This window comes from Saccharomycodes ludwigii, chromosome VI (genome assembly GCF_020623625.1).
Source record: "Saccharomycodes ludwigii strain NBRC 1722 chromosome VI, whole genome shotgun sequence".
NCBI lineage: Eukaryota > Fungi > Ascomycota > Saccharomycetes > Saccharomycodales > Saccharomycodaceae > Saccharomycodes > Saccharomycodes ludwigii.
This window is the reverse complement of record NC_060205.1, coordinates 926,066-942,222: the sequence shown is the minus strand read 5'-3', so window position 1 is coordinate 942,222 and position 16,157 is coordinate 926,066. Positions and strand designations below refer to the sequence as shown.

Genomic DNA, 16,157 nt, shown 5'->3' with positions numbered 1-16,157 from the left:
GTTGATATTATTAATTGTTATGCTGTGTTGTGTAATAAAATATATATTTTACCAATTACAACAAATTTTTTCAATATAAACAGAATTATAAACAAAAGATTATAATATTGTTGTTTTATGGAAAATGAAGCAAGCTAAAAAAAAAAAATTTTTTTCGCTATTAAAAATTTCAATTCATTTTTTTTTTTTTTTTTTTTACACAAAAATCCGCGTTGTGCGATATCATCCGGACAAAATCAATAAAAAACCGAAATATATCAAAATATCCGAATAAATATTGCAAGATGTTTGTGTCTGTGACACGGAACTGATTTATTTTTAACTGAATAAAAAAAAAAAAATTAAAGTTTATTATTATATACGCTGAACTATATATGGTTAATAAAAATATATAAAATAATCAAATTGTTCTTTATTTTAACAATTTTAACTCATTTCAATTATTTTTCTCAACTAATAATAAATATGAAAATAAAAATTATACGAAAACTCAGCCAAAAAACTTTTAAAGATCTTCCCTCAACAAAGTCTAGGAAAAAAGGAAATCCAAGCTATTTTAAGCAATGACACATTGTGGGTCAACCCAGACGCCCTTCACTCCAAAGTTATCCTTTTTTTCGGCTGATTTTTTGTCTTTATTGGAAATGGAAACAGAAACAGAGGTTGGTTGCATTTTTTAAAAGTTATTTGTTTATTTTATATTGGTTTGTTTTTTCAGTGTTATATTATTTGTTTTGGTACCTATATTAGTAAGTATGAGAGGAGTGATTAATAAAAAGAAAAACGAATGTTAAGATTAATATATCATTACAGAGCCTTATTTATATTCTATTTTTTTTTTTTTTTTGTAGTCTTTTAAATTTAAACTTTCCTCTGCCATGAAACTTGATAATAATTAAAATTTAATTAAAATAATCTTTAGTAAAATAAAAGTGTTGAGGAGTCTGATTTCATAATAAAAAGCTTCAAATTTAGATCTTGCTTCTATTTTATGCAACAAATTTAGTAATTAAAAATACACATATTTTGTTTTGTGGTTAATTTTTAACAAAGGTTTTGTTTTTGTTTATATGGAAAATAAGTCATAATTATGGGCCTAGTAGAAATTTCCTTTTTGAGCATCTACAAAGACGCCTTAAAAGTACCAAGTTTATATTAAAAAAAAAATGCAAGAAAAATATAAACTATATACAATCTCCATGTTGCACAAACCCTTTGTCGTGATGATAATAAAAGATCTACTTTTATCATCAGTGCTCAATGATTGCGATATTTTTTTCTGTCTCATATTTTTTCTTATTCTTATTATTCAATATTACATAATATCACTGTCAAAATGATTGTTTTATATTTTATATTGATTCACAGAGTTATTCAACTGACTCCAGTATTGCAAAATAAAAACAAAAGAAAAAATGTATGAAACATGTGCACAAGTTGGTTTACAAAGATGAATAAAATTGGTATTGAAAGAAAAAAATTTTAAATGTCTATCATGTACAATTTTTCTTCTTGGCAATTGTAAAAGATTATATTACAAAAATTAAAATTATATAATAATAAATGATATAATAATAAATGATATAATAATAAATGATATAATAATAAATAATAATAATAATAATAATAATAATAATAATAATAAATATACATGTATGATAATATGATCATAATTGAAGTAAACGCCATTTTTATGGATTCATTAGGGTAAAATAAAAAAATAAATAAGTATAAAAAAAGTTCCTAATAATCTAAAATTGTAATAAACCAGTTAAAAAAAAAGAAAAAAAAAAAAAGAGCACATTCAAACATAGTAAAACATAAGAGAAATAAAATGAATGAGGAGTTGAATAAGGTCTTAATTCAACATATTTCAAAGTAGAACAAAAAAAAATAATATTATTCTATTTCAGTTATTATTGGTCCTGACCCTTTCAATTTTGTCTAGCACTTGATCATAAGCTTTATCAAAATCAGTGTTGTCTTGTGTGTCTTTTGCATCCCGTTCTTCATCGTCAGTAGTAATAACGCTGTCCTCATCACTATTTGAGTCGTGATATTTAGATCTGTCTTCTTTCAAAATTGCATCCAATCCAGCAACAGAATTAGTTTTAAGATGTGTGTTACTATCTCCAGTAGTAAGATTGTCATTAGAATTAATATTAGAATTAGTATTAGCATTAGCATTAGAATTGGTATTAGAATTGGCATTAGTATCGGCACTAACATCAGTAGTAGCATCGGTATTAACATTGGTACTGGTATCGGTATTGACATGAATACTGGCATCGGTGCTAGTATTGGTAGGCAAACTTACTTTATTCGCAACACTGGATGGATTACTGGTTGTACTGTCATTTGGACTTCCCTTGTTGGTACCATTTTGACTAGTTAATTCGGTCCCCTCATTATTACTTGAATTTCCGTTCTTTTTAAACAACTCTTTGTAGTCTACACCTTCTTTTTTCAATTGATTCAACAAATCGATCACCTTTCCCACATCATGTGTCAAGATAAATTGTTTGATGTCAGTAGAAGATATGCTATCGGAAGCGCTGTTCAAGCTTTGACTAATTTCATCTGACCATGAAGTCCCCTTCATAGTTTTCATCAACGCAGTAGTTTTCTTCAAAATGCTACCCTCTTCCCTTAGTTGATCTAAGGCAATTTGAGAACTGTTGTTGGCATCCCCGTCAAAATGTACTGCTTCGTCTGGTTCAAATGTTTGCAAAGTTGGAGAATTGGTTCCGGATGAATTTTGAAAAGGAAACAAATTGAGATGTGAGTTAAATTTGGATGAGGCTCTCAAACCTGTACTAGAGTCAGTACCTTGTTTCCGCATTGAAACACTGCTATCATTTTCAGTTAACACCGGTAAAGAATGTTCGTGGCCCTTTTTAACTTCCTCCATAGTGTGCAAGAAGATTGACTTAGAAGTATCAGGAATACTGGCATTATTACCAGCGGAAGCCTTAGTGTCAGTGAAAGTATTCTTTAGCTTGTCTGACAACAATTCTGCACCTTTTTCCAAGGATGAATCAATAAAGCATAGCCTAATCAATGTCTCTTTGCCCTCAGTATTTAATTCATTAGTCATTCTTAATTTAAACAAATTCTCAATAACATTTTGTAGCCCATTCCTAATGTTGGTTATTTTGCTGATAACTTCACTGGCTGTTTTATTATAAGCTTCATCGTCGGAGAGATCACCTTTCGCTAACAAATGGTTTAATTCTTCTTGTAGTTTGGAAACAGTGTCTGTCGCATATTCGTAAGTTGAACCAGAAGCATTTTTAACCTTCATTTTCTTAACTTGCAATTCCGTGTTTCTTAGAGTATAAACTGACATCTTTTGTCTTACAGAACTTGGCACATCATCATAATCCAAATCCAAATTCATCAAGGAATTGCTCTTTCGTGCTGCATTGGCTAGCGCAGAACAACAAATCGGAGTTAATTTATTTCCAATCAAAGACAAATAACTTAACGTACGACATATGGGAACAACTTCAGCAATAGCAATTATAGAAGCTGGATCCATATCGTTATAATCTAAATGTAGTCTTACCAAACTAACACAAACCGGTAAACTTTCAGTCAAAAAATGCGTGCCGTATGGAAATAATTTTGGGTTGTTGGATAAATCTAAAAACTTTAAATTGTCACAATAGCATAGCGCATTTAATAGTTTAATAACTTCGCTGTCTTTACTGGTATCCTTCTCACCAACGGCCAATTCCGTAGAGTTCAAGGATAGATATTTAAATTCGTTTGTTTTCTTATTTTTGATCTTAGTCAAAATGACGTCAATGAAAGGGGACAACTTGCCAAATAGGTTGTTATAACCAACATCTAGTCCAGTAACTCTAGACTGACCTAACCATTTAGCCAGGGCCGAGCATTGATCAAATGTTAAATCATTATAAGCTAGACCTAATCTTTTAGTATATATACAAGCAACTTCAATGAAATTTTTAAATTCCTCTAGCGAACTCATTCTGGCACCGGATAAAATAATTTCCTCTATGTGCGATTTGTTGCCAGCAATGCTTGCCGTTAACAAGTTCCAATTACGGTCACTCCTGTTATTCATATTACATTGCATCCTAACTATGTTGGATTTCAAAGAGGATCTAGAAGGTTTTTGTACATTAACACGAGCACCAGGTACCATGGTCAAGTTAATACATTTCAAAGATCTACTTTTCGAAATAAAATAACATAAATTCTTCCAACCTTCTTCATCTAATGGAGTATTTCTTAGTGAAAGTTTCTCAAAGTTTTGTTTATACTGTAATGAGGCTAAAATAATCCTGAACATTTCACAACTTAAAAAAATACCATCTAGCGAAATACATAAAACTGGGGCAATACTAATAAAATCACTAAATGATAAAATTTCTATCATCGATGGTCGAGGGTTTCTCATTTGCAACATCGGGATTGGATCAGTACTACCTTTGACAATCTGTCTCATGATAGACGGTATGGGTAGAATTTCACGTAGATGACAACATCTAGTATATAAAATATCATTTGCTATCTTCAAATTGCGTGGAGGATAAACAAAGCAATTATCATCATCATCATCGCCGCCGCTAGATAAAAATGATGCCATAGAAACAGCTGAGCCAGCACGTCTAGTCAATATTGGTTTATCAATCTTAACTGCAGAAGCTGTTTTGGAAACACCTACTTCCTCTTCTTCCTCTTCTTCTTTAGCATCGGCACTTTTACGAGTCTTGTTATTATTATTAGCAGTGGTGGTAGGCGTTGTATTAACCGTTGTTGGAGATGGCACATCTGCTTTCTCATGAATTGATTCAGGAGCTTTTTCCTCCAATTTTTTTGGATTCACCTTTTGAGCATCAACGTCCTCATCATCTAACAATTTCAAAGGACCAGTACCACCAATAACAATACCGCAAGTGGCGGTTTCCATAATCTTGCGTTTTTCCTCTGGAGTCAATCTATGAATAACAACGCTACCATCAGGTTTTATTTCCACTTCGCCCTTTCTGGGGTTTCTGCTACAAATTTGTTGAGGTGGATCGTTGAAAAAGGTATTTATGGCAAATGAAACTTTCTTTAATGGTTTAACCGTTTCTAAACCAGGTGGTAGTCCCTCCTTAAGTATGAGATTACTGCTGGTGCTATCATTTTCATTATCCTCATCAGATAAAGAACTGTCTGAAGATGAGGAAGAAATTGAGTAGTCACTATAGTCGCTATAATCGTCATAATCGTCATCTGAATTAGAATCAGCGGTACTAGCATGGTGCTGCGACTCTTTTCTTTGTTTTCTTTTCTGGCCACTACCGGCATCATTATCGTCTTCGTCTTCCTCTTCTATATGAGAAGTAACTCTCCTTAAAAATGAACCAAACTTGGATGTACCGCTGGTTGTCTTAGCTGAGCCACTGTTGAGGTTAGAGTTATTACTATTACTTCTACCAGACAATGTTCTGGATAATCTGTTTGTTAATCTATTACCACTACCGGTGGATATGTTGCTATCACTACGAGCACTGTTATTGTTTCTAATATCATGATGATCATAACCATGAGGACTATGGTTCTGATGGTGGTGAGGGTGATGATGATGATGATAATGATCTGTCGAAGAATTTTCCCCTATGCTACTATCACTACTAGTATTGGAAATATAATATTTTCTGTTAATAGCTGGTGGTAATTTAGGTTTATCTGGATGCGGTGGAATAGGCCTTCCTTTGGCATCTACAACATTGGATTTTTTATTACGAAACTTGTTACTAGTATTATCCTTTGGATTTAGTTGAAAAGTAGCTTTAAGTTTCTTAACATTAATATTATCATTGTTGCTTGTTTCTTCATTTTCCTCCTCTTTTAATTTTTTCATATTTCTAGCTTTATAATATTGTAAAAATTCTTCTAACCTGGGATCAACGTCATTCAATGAAACAGAACCAGTGGTTCTCGCTTTGTACAATCTTGTCGAGCCAACATTATTAGGACCATTGTTGCTTCCAGTTACAGGTGGGTCAAATTTCTTGATTGAAGCCGTATCATGTGATTTACTAATGTTCTTGTTTTCAGAATATTTTGAAGAGTTCATTTTATTAATGCTGTTAGATCTGCTTCTATTAGACATGGATGGTACGGGGGATTTCCGTTCTTCTTGTTGATGTTCGTGTTCATGTTCATGTTCATGTTCATGTTCATGTTCCTTGTTGTGTCTACTAAATAAACTTCTAAAAAAACCTCTCTTTTTTGTAGTAGGAGGCACCGGCGCTATATTATAGGGAACCCTCTCAGTATGGCCAGCAGAATTAACAGATAAAGACTTAGTTCTTCTTAATGGGACGGCATCAATGTTATTATCATTATGTTTAGCGATATTTGCCAAATTATAATCAAATGGTGAAAAATTATCTAACCTTGTATCATTTCTATATAACCTATTACTATTATAATTCTCATTCACATCTTTATTTTCTAATGTAGTAGGAATCTCGTTCGAGTCTTTACTAGAAATATGGGAAGTGGGTTTCTCATCAACTGATGAATTATTATTAGATTGGTAACTGTGAGTGGCGGAAGTCTTGGTTTTGTCATCATTGGTGTTATGATAAGGATGATGATGTATGCCTATATCGCTTGATTTTTCTCTTAAAAGCCAATCAACGTTTAATTTATCCCCAATTTCATTTAGCAATTCTTTCTTTCTTTTTTCAGTATTATTAGACATTTTTATTTTATTATTTTTTTCTTTTTTTTTTTTTTATCTTTTCTTTTCTGTTAGCCTTTTATGAATGGGTTGGTCGATAAAAAGTAAAAAAAAAAAAAAAATATAAAATAAAAAGGATAAAGAAGTTATATATATATAATTAGATGTTTATAACGCACAAAAATATGTACTTAAAAAGAAGAAAAATAAATAAAAGGAATGGTCGCTTTGTTTTCTTTGGTTATTTGATTGTATAATTTAATCAGACTTTTATTATAGTTTTAGTTATTTTTCTTATATTAATTATTAGCTGATTTGTTCTCTTTAAAGGAAAATAAAAGAAGAGGGGCAATTATGAATATATGACTATATATATATAATTTATATTATATTATATTGTTTTATCTCTTGTTTATTTAAATTTATATATTGTAAACTCTTTCTTTTTTCCTTGTTTGGCTATAAAATAAATAATTCTGTGGATTTTATAAACGTTTAACAAAATACAAATATATGCTATTTGATAAAGCACAGAAGTCACCGTAGAAAGAAAGAAAGAAAGAAAGAAAGAAAGCAGTAAATTATTTTATCCAATAAAATTACAATATCAATAAATACAAAAACAACTTTTTGTTGTATGACGCTTTGTTTATTTATTTATTTATTTATTTATTTATTTATTTTACTTTTATTATACGGCATTGTAACTTATAATTCAATTCAATTCTACTTTAAAAGGAAATTTAGGGAGCAAATTATATATATATATCATTTTATACGATACAGACAAATCATCTGTTTCGTGTAAAATGAAATAAATTGTATATATTTTCTTTTCAATTTATAATTTTACATTGTATCTTATTCAAATCAAATATCAACAATATTAATTCTCCTTTATAACAATAAAATAAAATTAAATTAAAACTCAACAAAGATCATATTAAAATCAATAAACATGGGTACATCTAGGAATACATTTAAAAATAAAAATAAAAATCTAAAATGCATCAGAAAACCAAAAAAAAAAATAATACTAAAATTTTTCCTCCTTCAACTCACAAATATTCAAATATGCAAAAATCTGCCACTTCAGAATTCAATGATACAAGTTTGGAATTTAAAAGCCCAGAATATAAAAATACATCCATGATAAATAACTCCTTGTCTGAATCAATTTTATTAAACTCATTTCCCCCAAATTTACAAGCTACAATAGATAAATCCACATCACAACCAAGTTCTTGCAAATTAAATGATGAAATTACAGCTTCTGAAAAACATAACGTGAAAAATGTATCTGTTATAAAAACAAAACCTAATGCAGAGGATAATACCATAGGGAAACCTAAAAGTGATTATATTAAGTGCCTTATTGAAAATAACGAGTTAGATTTATGCTTACAACTACTAAATACTATGAAAGTTAGTTATGTGGATTTAATTTATAGATATCACATAAATAAAGAGTTTTTAGATGATCTTTTTGGCGAATTGATTTTTCCTGTGCAAAAACTTCCGGAAAGGGTCTCAAAAAATATTCCTCCAAAAATCATAAAAAAGACAGAGTTAGGAAAAGAACATGTTATAGAGAAGGATTATGATATTGAAAATTATCCAAATAGAATAAAAAATGAAAATCTTGCACAAAAAAATAGTATAAATCGCGGAAACGATATTATTAATATAGATCAGGATAGAGGTAATGACCATGTTGACAACACTAACATTACAAGTAACATTATAAATGATAATATTAAAAATAAAGTCGATCATCTTCCTAATATTGTTCCAACCACCTTGTCAAGTAATAATGGTGATTATACAACCAATATGCATAAAAAACGCAGAAATGTTTTTTTTTCTAGACCAAAGTGGGCTGATGACCTAATTTTAAAGGTATCTTCAAGTGAAGAAGAAACTGATGGCGAATATGAGGAAGAAGAAAATGTAGTGGAGGTAGCAAAGGAGGATGAGGGAAAAAAGAAAGAAGAATTAAAAACATTTACACCGGAGGATAATCAGCGTTCGTCATCAATGAGTATCACCATGGAACTAAGTCGCATAATGATGAGATTCAAAGCTGATTTTATGAAATTACAAGCAAAAATTAACAAAGGAGAACTAGATACAAGTGCGATTAATAAAGAATTATTTGAACAAAAAAAAAAAGATTTTGTTAATCATACTACAAAGCTTTTCGATAATTTAATTATCAAAGTAGATTCGGACAGGAAGAATAAATTGAAACTTGTAGAGGAAATGTCCTTAAAAAAGGCTAAAACAACTTCTTTTACCACTGATACTAGAGAAAACAACAATTTAAATGCTACTAGAGAAAGATTGCATGATTTAAGAAATAATACAAAAGCAAAAGATATTTCGAAAGCGTACATTACAAATTTAATTGACAAAAATACTCAGATGCAAAACAGTGGGAGACCTGTTCATAATGAAGGCTTAGACGGAAATTTACAAGATAATGTGAAGGCTACATATGCAGCCATGAATAACGTTACTGGAAACACCAAAAACAGAGTTGCAAAAATTGAGACTGGCAAAAATGTCTATAATAAGCAGGTAAGGAAACTGAAAATGAACAAAAAAGGCCTAAATCTCTCTGCTGAAAATAATAATACTGCTAGATACACAGATGATATACAAATAGCGAGGGAAAACGTTATTCAAAGTAACTTAACATTGTCCAGTAATCAAAATATTGAAAATGCTAATAAAGATCTCAATATACTTAATGCTACTCAAAATAAAAAGTTGTCAAAGCCTCTATTATCTAAATATTCTTTTCCTACCCACAATATTCTTGCACCAGATCTAAATCAGGGCCCTGGATCGAGACCAAAAGTAGTATATAATGATACTGAAGATACAGCAAAAAAGGCTAACTTTAATGAGTTGGTCAATGAGACAATCATTGCTCAAGTCGATTTTAAGGTTCGTAAACTAAAGAAATATTATAAATTTGGATGAAAAAAAGAGGAAAATAAAATATAAATGGATAATTTTAAAAGCTAGACTGTCTAGAAAAATAATTTTAGATTTGTTTTCTTTTTTTTTTTTTTTTTTTTTTTAGTGCTGTGTCACTTTTCTATTTGCTTTTGGAAGCAATTATTATACTTTTTTTTTTTTTTTTTTTTTTTTTCTATTTTTCATGTCTTCCTAGAATATATTTTTTACTAACATATAACAAATTCATTTCATGCATTTAACATTTGAATTTTTTACATATCCATCCTTTTTTTCTATATAGGATACCGAAGGCTCTTCTAATACTTTATGCCCTGTAGAGCTAATTAAAGATCGATGTGACATTCGTAATTGCCTTTTTCTTCATTTCAATAAACGTGAATGATACGTAATGTTTTATTTGAATTCATTTACGGGATTTCTCCCACTTTGTTCTTTTTTTTTTTTTTTTTAAATTTAATTTATCTCATATTAACAGTTTAATTTATTATCCCCCCCCTCTCTCTTTCACCCGCTAATTGGGAGTGTATAGACAGTGTAAATAATATCACCATTTTTGGGGCATAACTGGTATATTGGTAACATTAATACTCTTTTTCTCTTCTATAAACATTACGTATATATATAAAAAAATAATCCTTTTATTTTATTATTTAACATCATAACTTCTTTGATCTTCAGCATTTGATTAGGCCTTAGCTTTTATAACATTGGCCTATATATTTTTTTTTTTTTTACTTGTGTTGTGTAAACTCGTCCATTTTATTCGGCACAAGATATTTCAACTAATTTCGGACATGAACAATTTCGGATATTGACGTTTTACCCAATATTTATGTTTCTATTTTTGTTTGCTTATATAATCAAAGTTATCCACAGAATCTTTCGGTTCAGTAATATAAAGTGTCAAATAAAACCAGGTGAAAGTATTGATAACAAACAAGTAATTATAAACTTATCTCATTAAAAGTTACTTCACGTATCTATCTATAAATATTGAACGGTATTTTATAGTTCCAGCAATCATATATTCGAATGTCAAATCCAACTGACCATGATACTAATATACACCCAGTGAAAAAAAAAAAAGAACACAAATATACATTTTTCCAACCGAAAAATACATTAAAACAAGCATTTGTACCCGAAGCCACAATTAGAACTGAAAAGAAAACTTTATTAAAAATTACTAATTTGAAAGAGAATAAAGCGTCTGTAGAAAATGCTTCAACTTTTAGTTACAACGGTAGCAATGATGCTGCTACTACTGCTGATAACAATAATAGCGGTGGTAGTAGTAGTAGTAGTAGTAGTAGTAGTAGTAGTAGTAGTAGTAGTAATAATAATAGTAATAGCGATAGTAGTAAAAAGTATGATGAAGACTTGGATCATAGCATTATATGGAAATACTCACCCATCAACAGAAAAAATGATCCTTTAAATTTTATATATGAAAAGGAGCTTAAAGTAATGCCAACCAAGACAAGATCATTAAAAAATAAACAAAGTATTAGTGCATCCCATAATTTTACTATCAATTATGAAGAATTTGATGAAAAGCCTAACAAAAAAAAGATTCCCATTGTTAACCAAAAGTACAGCAGTGTTTTAAATTTGAAAAATATTTCCTCATCACCTAATAGTTCCTTTGAACGTGCTAGAAGAAATTCACCAACAAGGAACAAGGGCAGTGTATATACAGAAAGGAATAATATAAATATTAATGATTTTGATAAGGATATAGATGATATAATAGACGAACTTCAAACTGATATGGGAAATAGTACAATAAATGAACCACAAAAACTGGCAATAAATAAGATCAACTCTTCTCCAGAAAAAATATTTACATCACCCTTACAAAATAGAACCTCATCCCCCAAAAAAAATAAAAATGCCGACATCACTACTTCCGTAGATACCATTGGGATCACCAAAAAGACAAATAAAGAAGAGTTAGAACAAGAGTTGCTGAGTATATTAGGCGATGACAGCTGGTCACACGAATATAATCTTACAACAAATAATTTGAAAAGCGAACCACTTCCATCTATTGAACCATATGTTCAAGATGAAAGTAATGAAAGCCATTTAGCTGATGGTTCTAACGAAGATTCATTAATTGATGATATAGAAAATTTATTGACCCAAAGAAAATTGGAAACTATTTACAAAAGAAACAAAACTTACCCGTTAAGTAAGACCGAAAAAGAAGAGCTAACTACAATCAAACCTGAATGGGTCGAGTTGGCTAAATACAGTTCAATTCCAGGGTATACAGTTGATATCGATTTTGAAACGGGTAATAATGGTAAGACAAACTTTAAATGGTTCAGGAGATTAGTTATTGTGCAAATTAAAAGCACTGTAGATATTAAATTTCAAAAATGTGTTGAGTTGATGTGCATTGATAATAAAACAAACGTATTCACTGTGGAAGTCAACAATTTTTGGTTGCTTGATGGCATTCAATTCCATAAGGGCAATGTAATCCATATCGTAAAGATTGAGAAAGTTAATGAAAACCAATTGAGACAGCTAGAGGGACAAAGAAAATTTGTTATGGATCGTGATAATGATTTGTTGTTAATTATGAACCCGGATATTTTGTTAACAGCCACTATTATCGGTAGTTCAATTGAATGTAATAGGAGAACAATTATAAATGAATTATTTTCCTTGCCCGGGGAACCCAGCCTTACTATGCTTTTGGGTATTATTGTTCATGAATTGTTCCAAAAAATGTTACTTTATGTAGATGGGAAACCAAATAACACAGATATAAATATGGAAACCATAAACAATGATTTTTTAGATGAATTGTTAATTAGTTATCAGCGGATGCTACTATGTTGTGGTGTTGAGGACTTGCTTGAACTTAAAGAAGAAATAATGAAAAGATATGTCCCATACATCTTAGAGTTTATAAAAAACTATTATAATCAGGGAGGTTCCATCAGAGTTACTGGATCCAATATACAGGATTACTTTCATATCTCAGATGTCTTAGAAGTTGAAGAAAAGATTTGGTCACCAGTATTAGGTATCAAGGGGGTTATAGATGTGACATTACTGTGCAACTCTCCACTTCCAATTCCCTTGGAAATCAAAAGTGGGAAGTACGTTTCAAATGCACATGTTGCCCAGGGGTCATTATACACATTACTGTTTAAGGATCGATATGAAAATGAGAACTGCAACCAATTTCTTTTGTGTTATGTGGAAGGTAAGACTATTACTAGGCATATTGTTAACCTCATGGAATTGAAGCATATATTTAATAATAGGAATTTGATTAGTCAATATTTGGATCCCAAGAAAAATCTCACCTTAAATTTACCATCTGTTTTAACAACTGGTTCAGAAAAGTGTGAAAATTGCTATTGTAATAAAGAATGCACAATTTTAAGTAAATTGGAAGATTTTGAGAAAAATACCAAAAATTTTGAAAATTTGCTGGTTACCAAGGAATTTGCGAATGAAATGACCAAAAATATGAAGGACAATGAAATGCGTTTTTTCCACAAGTTTAACACTTTAATTAATAAGGAGGAGAGGAGTATCAATCGTATGAACCAGGAAATGTTTTTATTAGATGGTAATGAAAAAAAGGTAAAAAGGGGTACTTGTTTAAATGGGTTGACCATTATTAAAAATGAGTATTTAAGTAAATTACAGGCGTATAAGTTAAGACTACACTATAACTCAAAATTGCAAGATGGAAAAATTAATTTAAAGTTAAGCAAAGGTGATCATGTAATACTAAGTGATGAAATGGGGCATTTCTATTTATGTAATGGGACATTGTTTGATATTATTGATACAGAACGAGATATTATTTTAATGACCAATACGAATATGAGTAAATTACAGAGCAGGTTGCCTACACATGTCCGACCAGTGACTTATAGGGTCGATAAAAATGAGATAGGCATTGGATTATCGTTGGCCAGATTTAATCTATTGAATTTGTTTTCTAATAATTTACTTAAACTAAAAGATATTGTGATTAATTCGTCTATGCCTACTTTTAATAATGCTTCTAAAATAAGTTTTGCAAATATAAACTGGGACAAATTTAATGCGGACCAACAGCTGGCTATAAAAGCGAGCTTATCATGTGATTTGTATTCTTTGATATTGGGGATGCCTGGTACTGGAAAAACGACGGTTATATGTGAATTAATAAAAACATTAATATTTGAGAATAAGAAAAGAGTATTATTAAGTTCATATACACATTCTGCTGTAGATAATATTTTGATCAAATTTATGAAAGATTATGGCTCGTTGATTGAAGATATGAGTATATTGAGATTAGGAAGTTTAAATAAATTACACGTCGAAACCAAAAAATTTTCACCTCACAATAAAAAGTTTAAAAATCTGCAAGAGTTGGAAAGTGCATATTTTGAAAGTAATGTTGTGGCTGTAACATCTTTGGGGATTCAAGATTGGAGCCTTTCCAAGTCTGTTGTGGGAGAGGAAGAAAATGGCAGGGGTTTTTTATTTGATTATTGTATATTGGATGAAGCTAGTCAATTATCTTTGCCTATTGCCATTGGTCCTTTGCAACTTGCAGAGAAATTTATTTTAGTCGGGGATCACTATCAATTGCCACCCTTAATAAAAGACGAAGAGGCGAAAAGAGAGGGGTTGGAAATGAGCTTGTTTAAAGCCTTGTACGATAAACATCCTTCTAGCTGTAAAATGTTGACATATCAATATAGGATGAACGAAGATATTATGAAATTATCTAACACGTTGATTTACAGTGGGAAATTGAAATGTGGGAATTCGGTTAATAAAAACCGAAAATTAGACGAATTACCTAAATGTGGAGTTAGCTGGATTGATGATTGGATATTGGATAATGAGAGGAAAGTTGTTTTCATAAATTATGACTTGGTAACACTAAATTTATTTCATGAAATTGTTGTAGGAGATGATATTAAAAATAGGGGTGAAAGTTTGTTAATTAAAGAGATTGTATCAAGACTAAATAGTAACGATAACTCATTGGATTTGAAGGACATAGGATTAATGAGTTTATATAGAGGTCAATTAAAGCTGTTGAAACATGAGTTCCAGGAGGAAAGGTACCGAAATTTAGAAATATTAACAGCGGATCAATATCAGGGTAGAGACAAGGAATGTGTTATTATCAGTATGGTAAGAAATAATGTGGAGTTAAACCCAGGAAAATTACTAGCGGATTGGGAAAGAATCAATGTGGCGATTACGAGAGCAAAAAGCAAGTTAATCATAATTGGATCTATCAAAACTTTAAATCGAATTAAGACAATGAGATCTGTAATCGAGTTATTACAAGATGAATCTTGGGTTTATGATTTGAGAGACCAAGATTTAGCAGACACAAATTCTTATTGGGCACAAAGTTATTGTTGTGATGGTGCAAATGTTGGAACTGTAGATACCAAAAAAAGGAAAAGAGACAAATCCAAACCACTAGTGGTGGCTAATAACAAAATTGGTAAGGATTCTAAGTTTGTGAAAAATAAACCGATTATAAAGGACATTTTGAGTGAGTATAATTAATTTGATGTTAATTGTTGAATTCGGAAAGTTTTCGGTAATATCAGTAATATTGAATGCCGAGAATTTAGAGGGATTTTTTTGAGTTTTTATGAAAGTGCGTGATTTCGTATGCGATAAGATAATAATAGAAGCCCTCCAAAGACTAGAACAAAAGAAGTTGTTAATATTTAATTTTCTCTCTGTATTTCCTTCTGTTCTGTTTACTTTCTTTCTTTCTACTTGCTTTTACTGTCTATTCTTTCCTGTATAAATGTATCATATCCCAGTGCTATTCTCTGCCCCCTTTTATAACTTTTTTAATTTTTAAACTTTTGTTCGGAGTTTCCCAACAACGTTTAATTTTAATTTTATTTTTTCATTTGTTGTTGTTGTTGTCGTTGTCGTTGTCGTTGTTATTCGTGGCAGTGGTGGTGATACGCAGTTGTAATATTATTAATATTTGATATAAAATAATTAAATATTATAACATACAAAACTAGACATAATAAAATATTATATTCATACTTGTATAAAAGGGGTAATTCTTAACTTTACTCGCTCAAATCATTTCATATGTTATATATCGTATTATTTATCAAACTAAATCATCTTTTATTTTTATCATCATCATCTTTTCTCATTTTCTTACTAACTTATTACCTTTCTTCCTACGAAACCACATAATATCATAAATTATTACAACTATATATATATAGAATTGTATAATTATCTTCTTTCTCCTTTTAATTTCTCTCTTTCTTTTTTCTGTCTTCTTTGTTTTCTCTTCCTTTTTTTTTTTTTTTTAACTTTAATTTTAACTTTAATTCTAACTTTAAAACTAAAATTATCTAAATAAACCTTCCCCTCTTATCTTCCTTTTAGAAACAGGAAAAAGAATTAAAAAAAAAAAAAACCTTTTTTTTTT

The 16,157-nt window shown here is 30.1% G+C and overlaps 3 protein-coding genes across 3 annotated transcripts; 1 reads left to right on the top strand and 2 right to left on the bottom strand.

Annotated features, from left to right (window-relative positions):
* Nucleotides 1-556: 556 nt before the first annotated feature.
* Nucleotides 557-673, bottom strand: SCDLUD_004814 (uncharacterized protein; the record flags this gene model as incomplete). Its single annotated transcript, XM_046081418.1, has 1 exon — nt 557-673. One exon carries the CDS (start codon nt 671-673, stop codon nt 557-559), a length of 117 nt encoding a protein of 38 aa, XP_045933305.1.
* A 1,236-nt stretch (nt 674-1,909) lies between these two features.
* Nucleotides 1,910-6,730, bottom strand: MHP1 (Mhp1p; the record flags this gene model as incomplete). The annotated part of the gene is made up of 1 exon (XM_046079675.1): nt 1,910-6,730. One exon carries the CDS (start codon nt 6,728-6,730, stop codon nt 1,910-1,912), a length of 4,821 nt encoding a protein of 1,606 aa, XP_045933304.1.
* Nucleotides 6,731-7,783: 1,053 nt separating this feature from the next.
* On the top strand, nt 7,784-15,253 carry DNA2 (bifunctional ATP-dependent DNA helicase/ssDNA endodeoxyribonuclease DNA2; the record flags this gene model as incomplete). The annotated part of the gene is made up of 2 exons (XM_046079674.1): nt 7,784-9,661; nt 10,898-15,253. 2 exons carry the CDS (start codon nt 7,784-7,786, stop codon nt 15,251-15,253), a joined length of 6,234 nt encoding a protein of 2,077 aa, XP_045933303.1.
* Between the last annotated feature and the right edge of the window lie 904 nt (nt 15,254-16,157).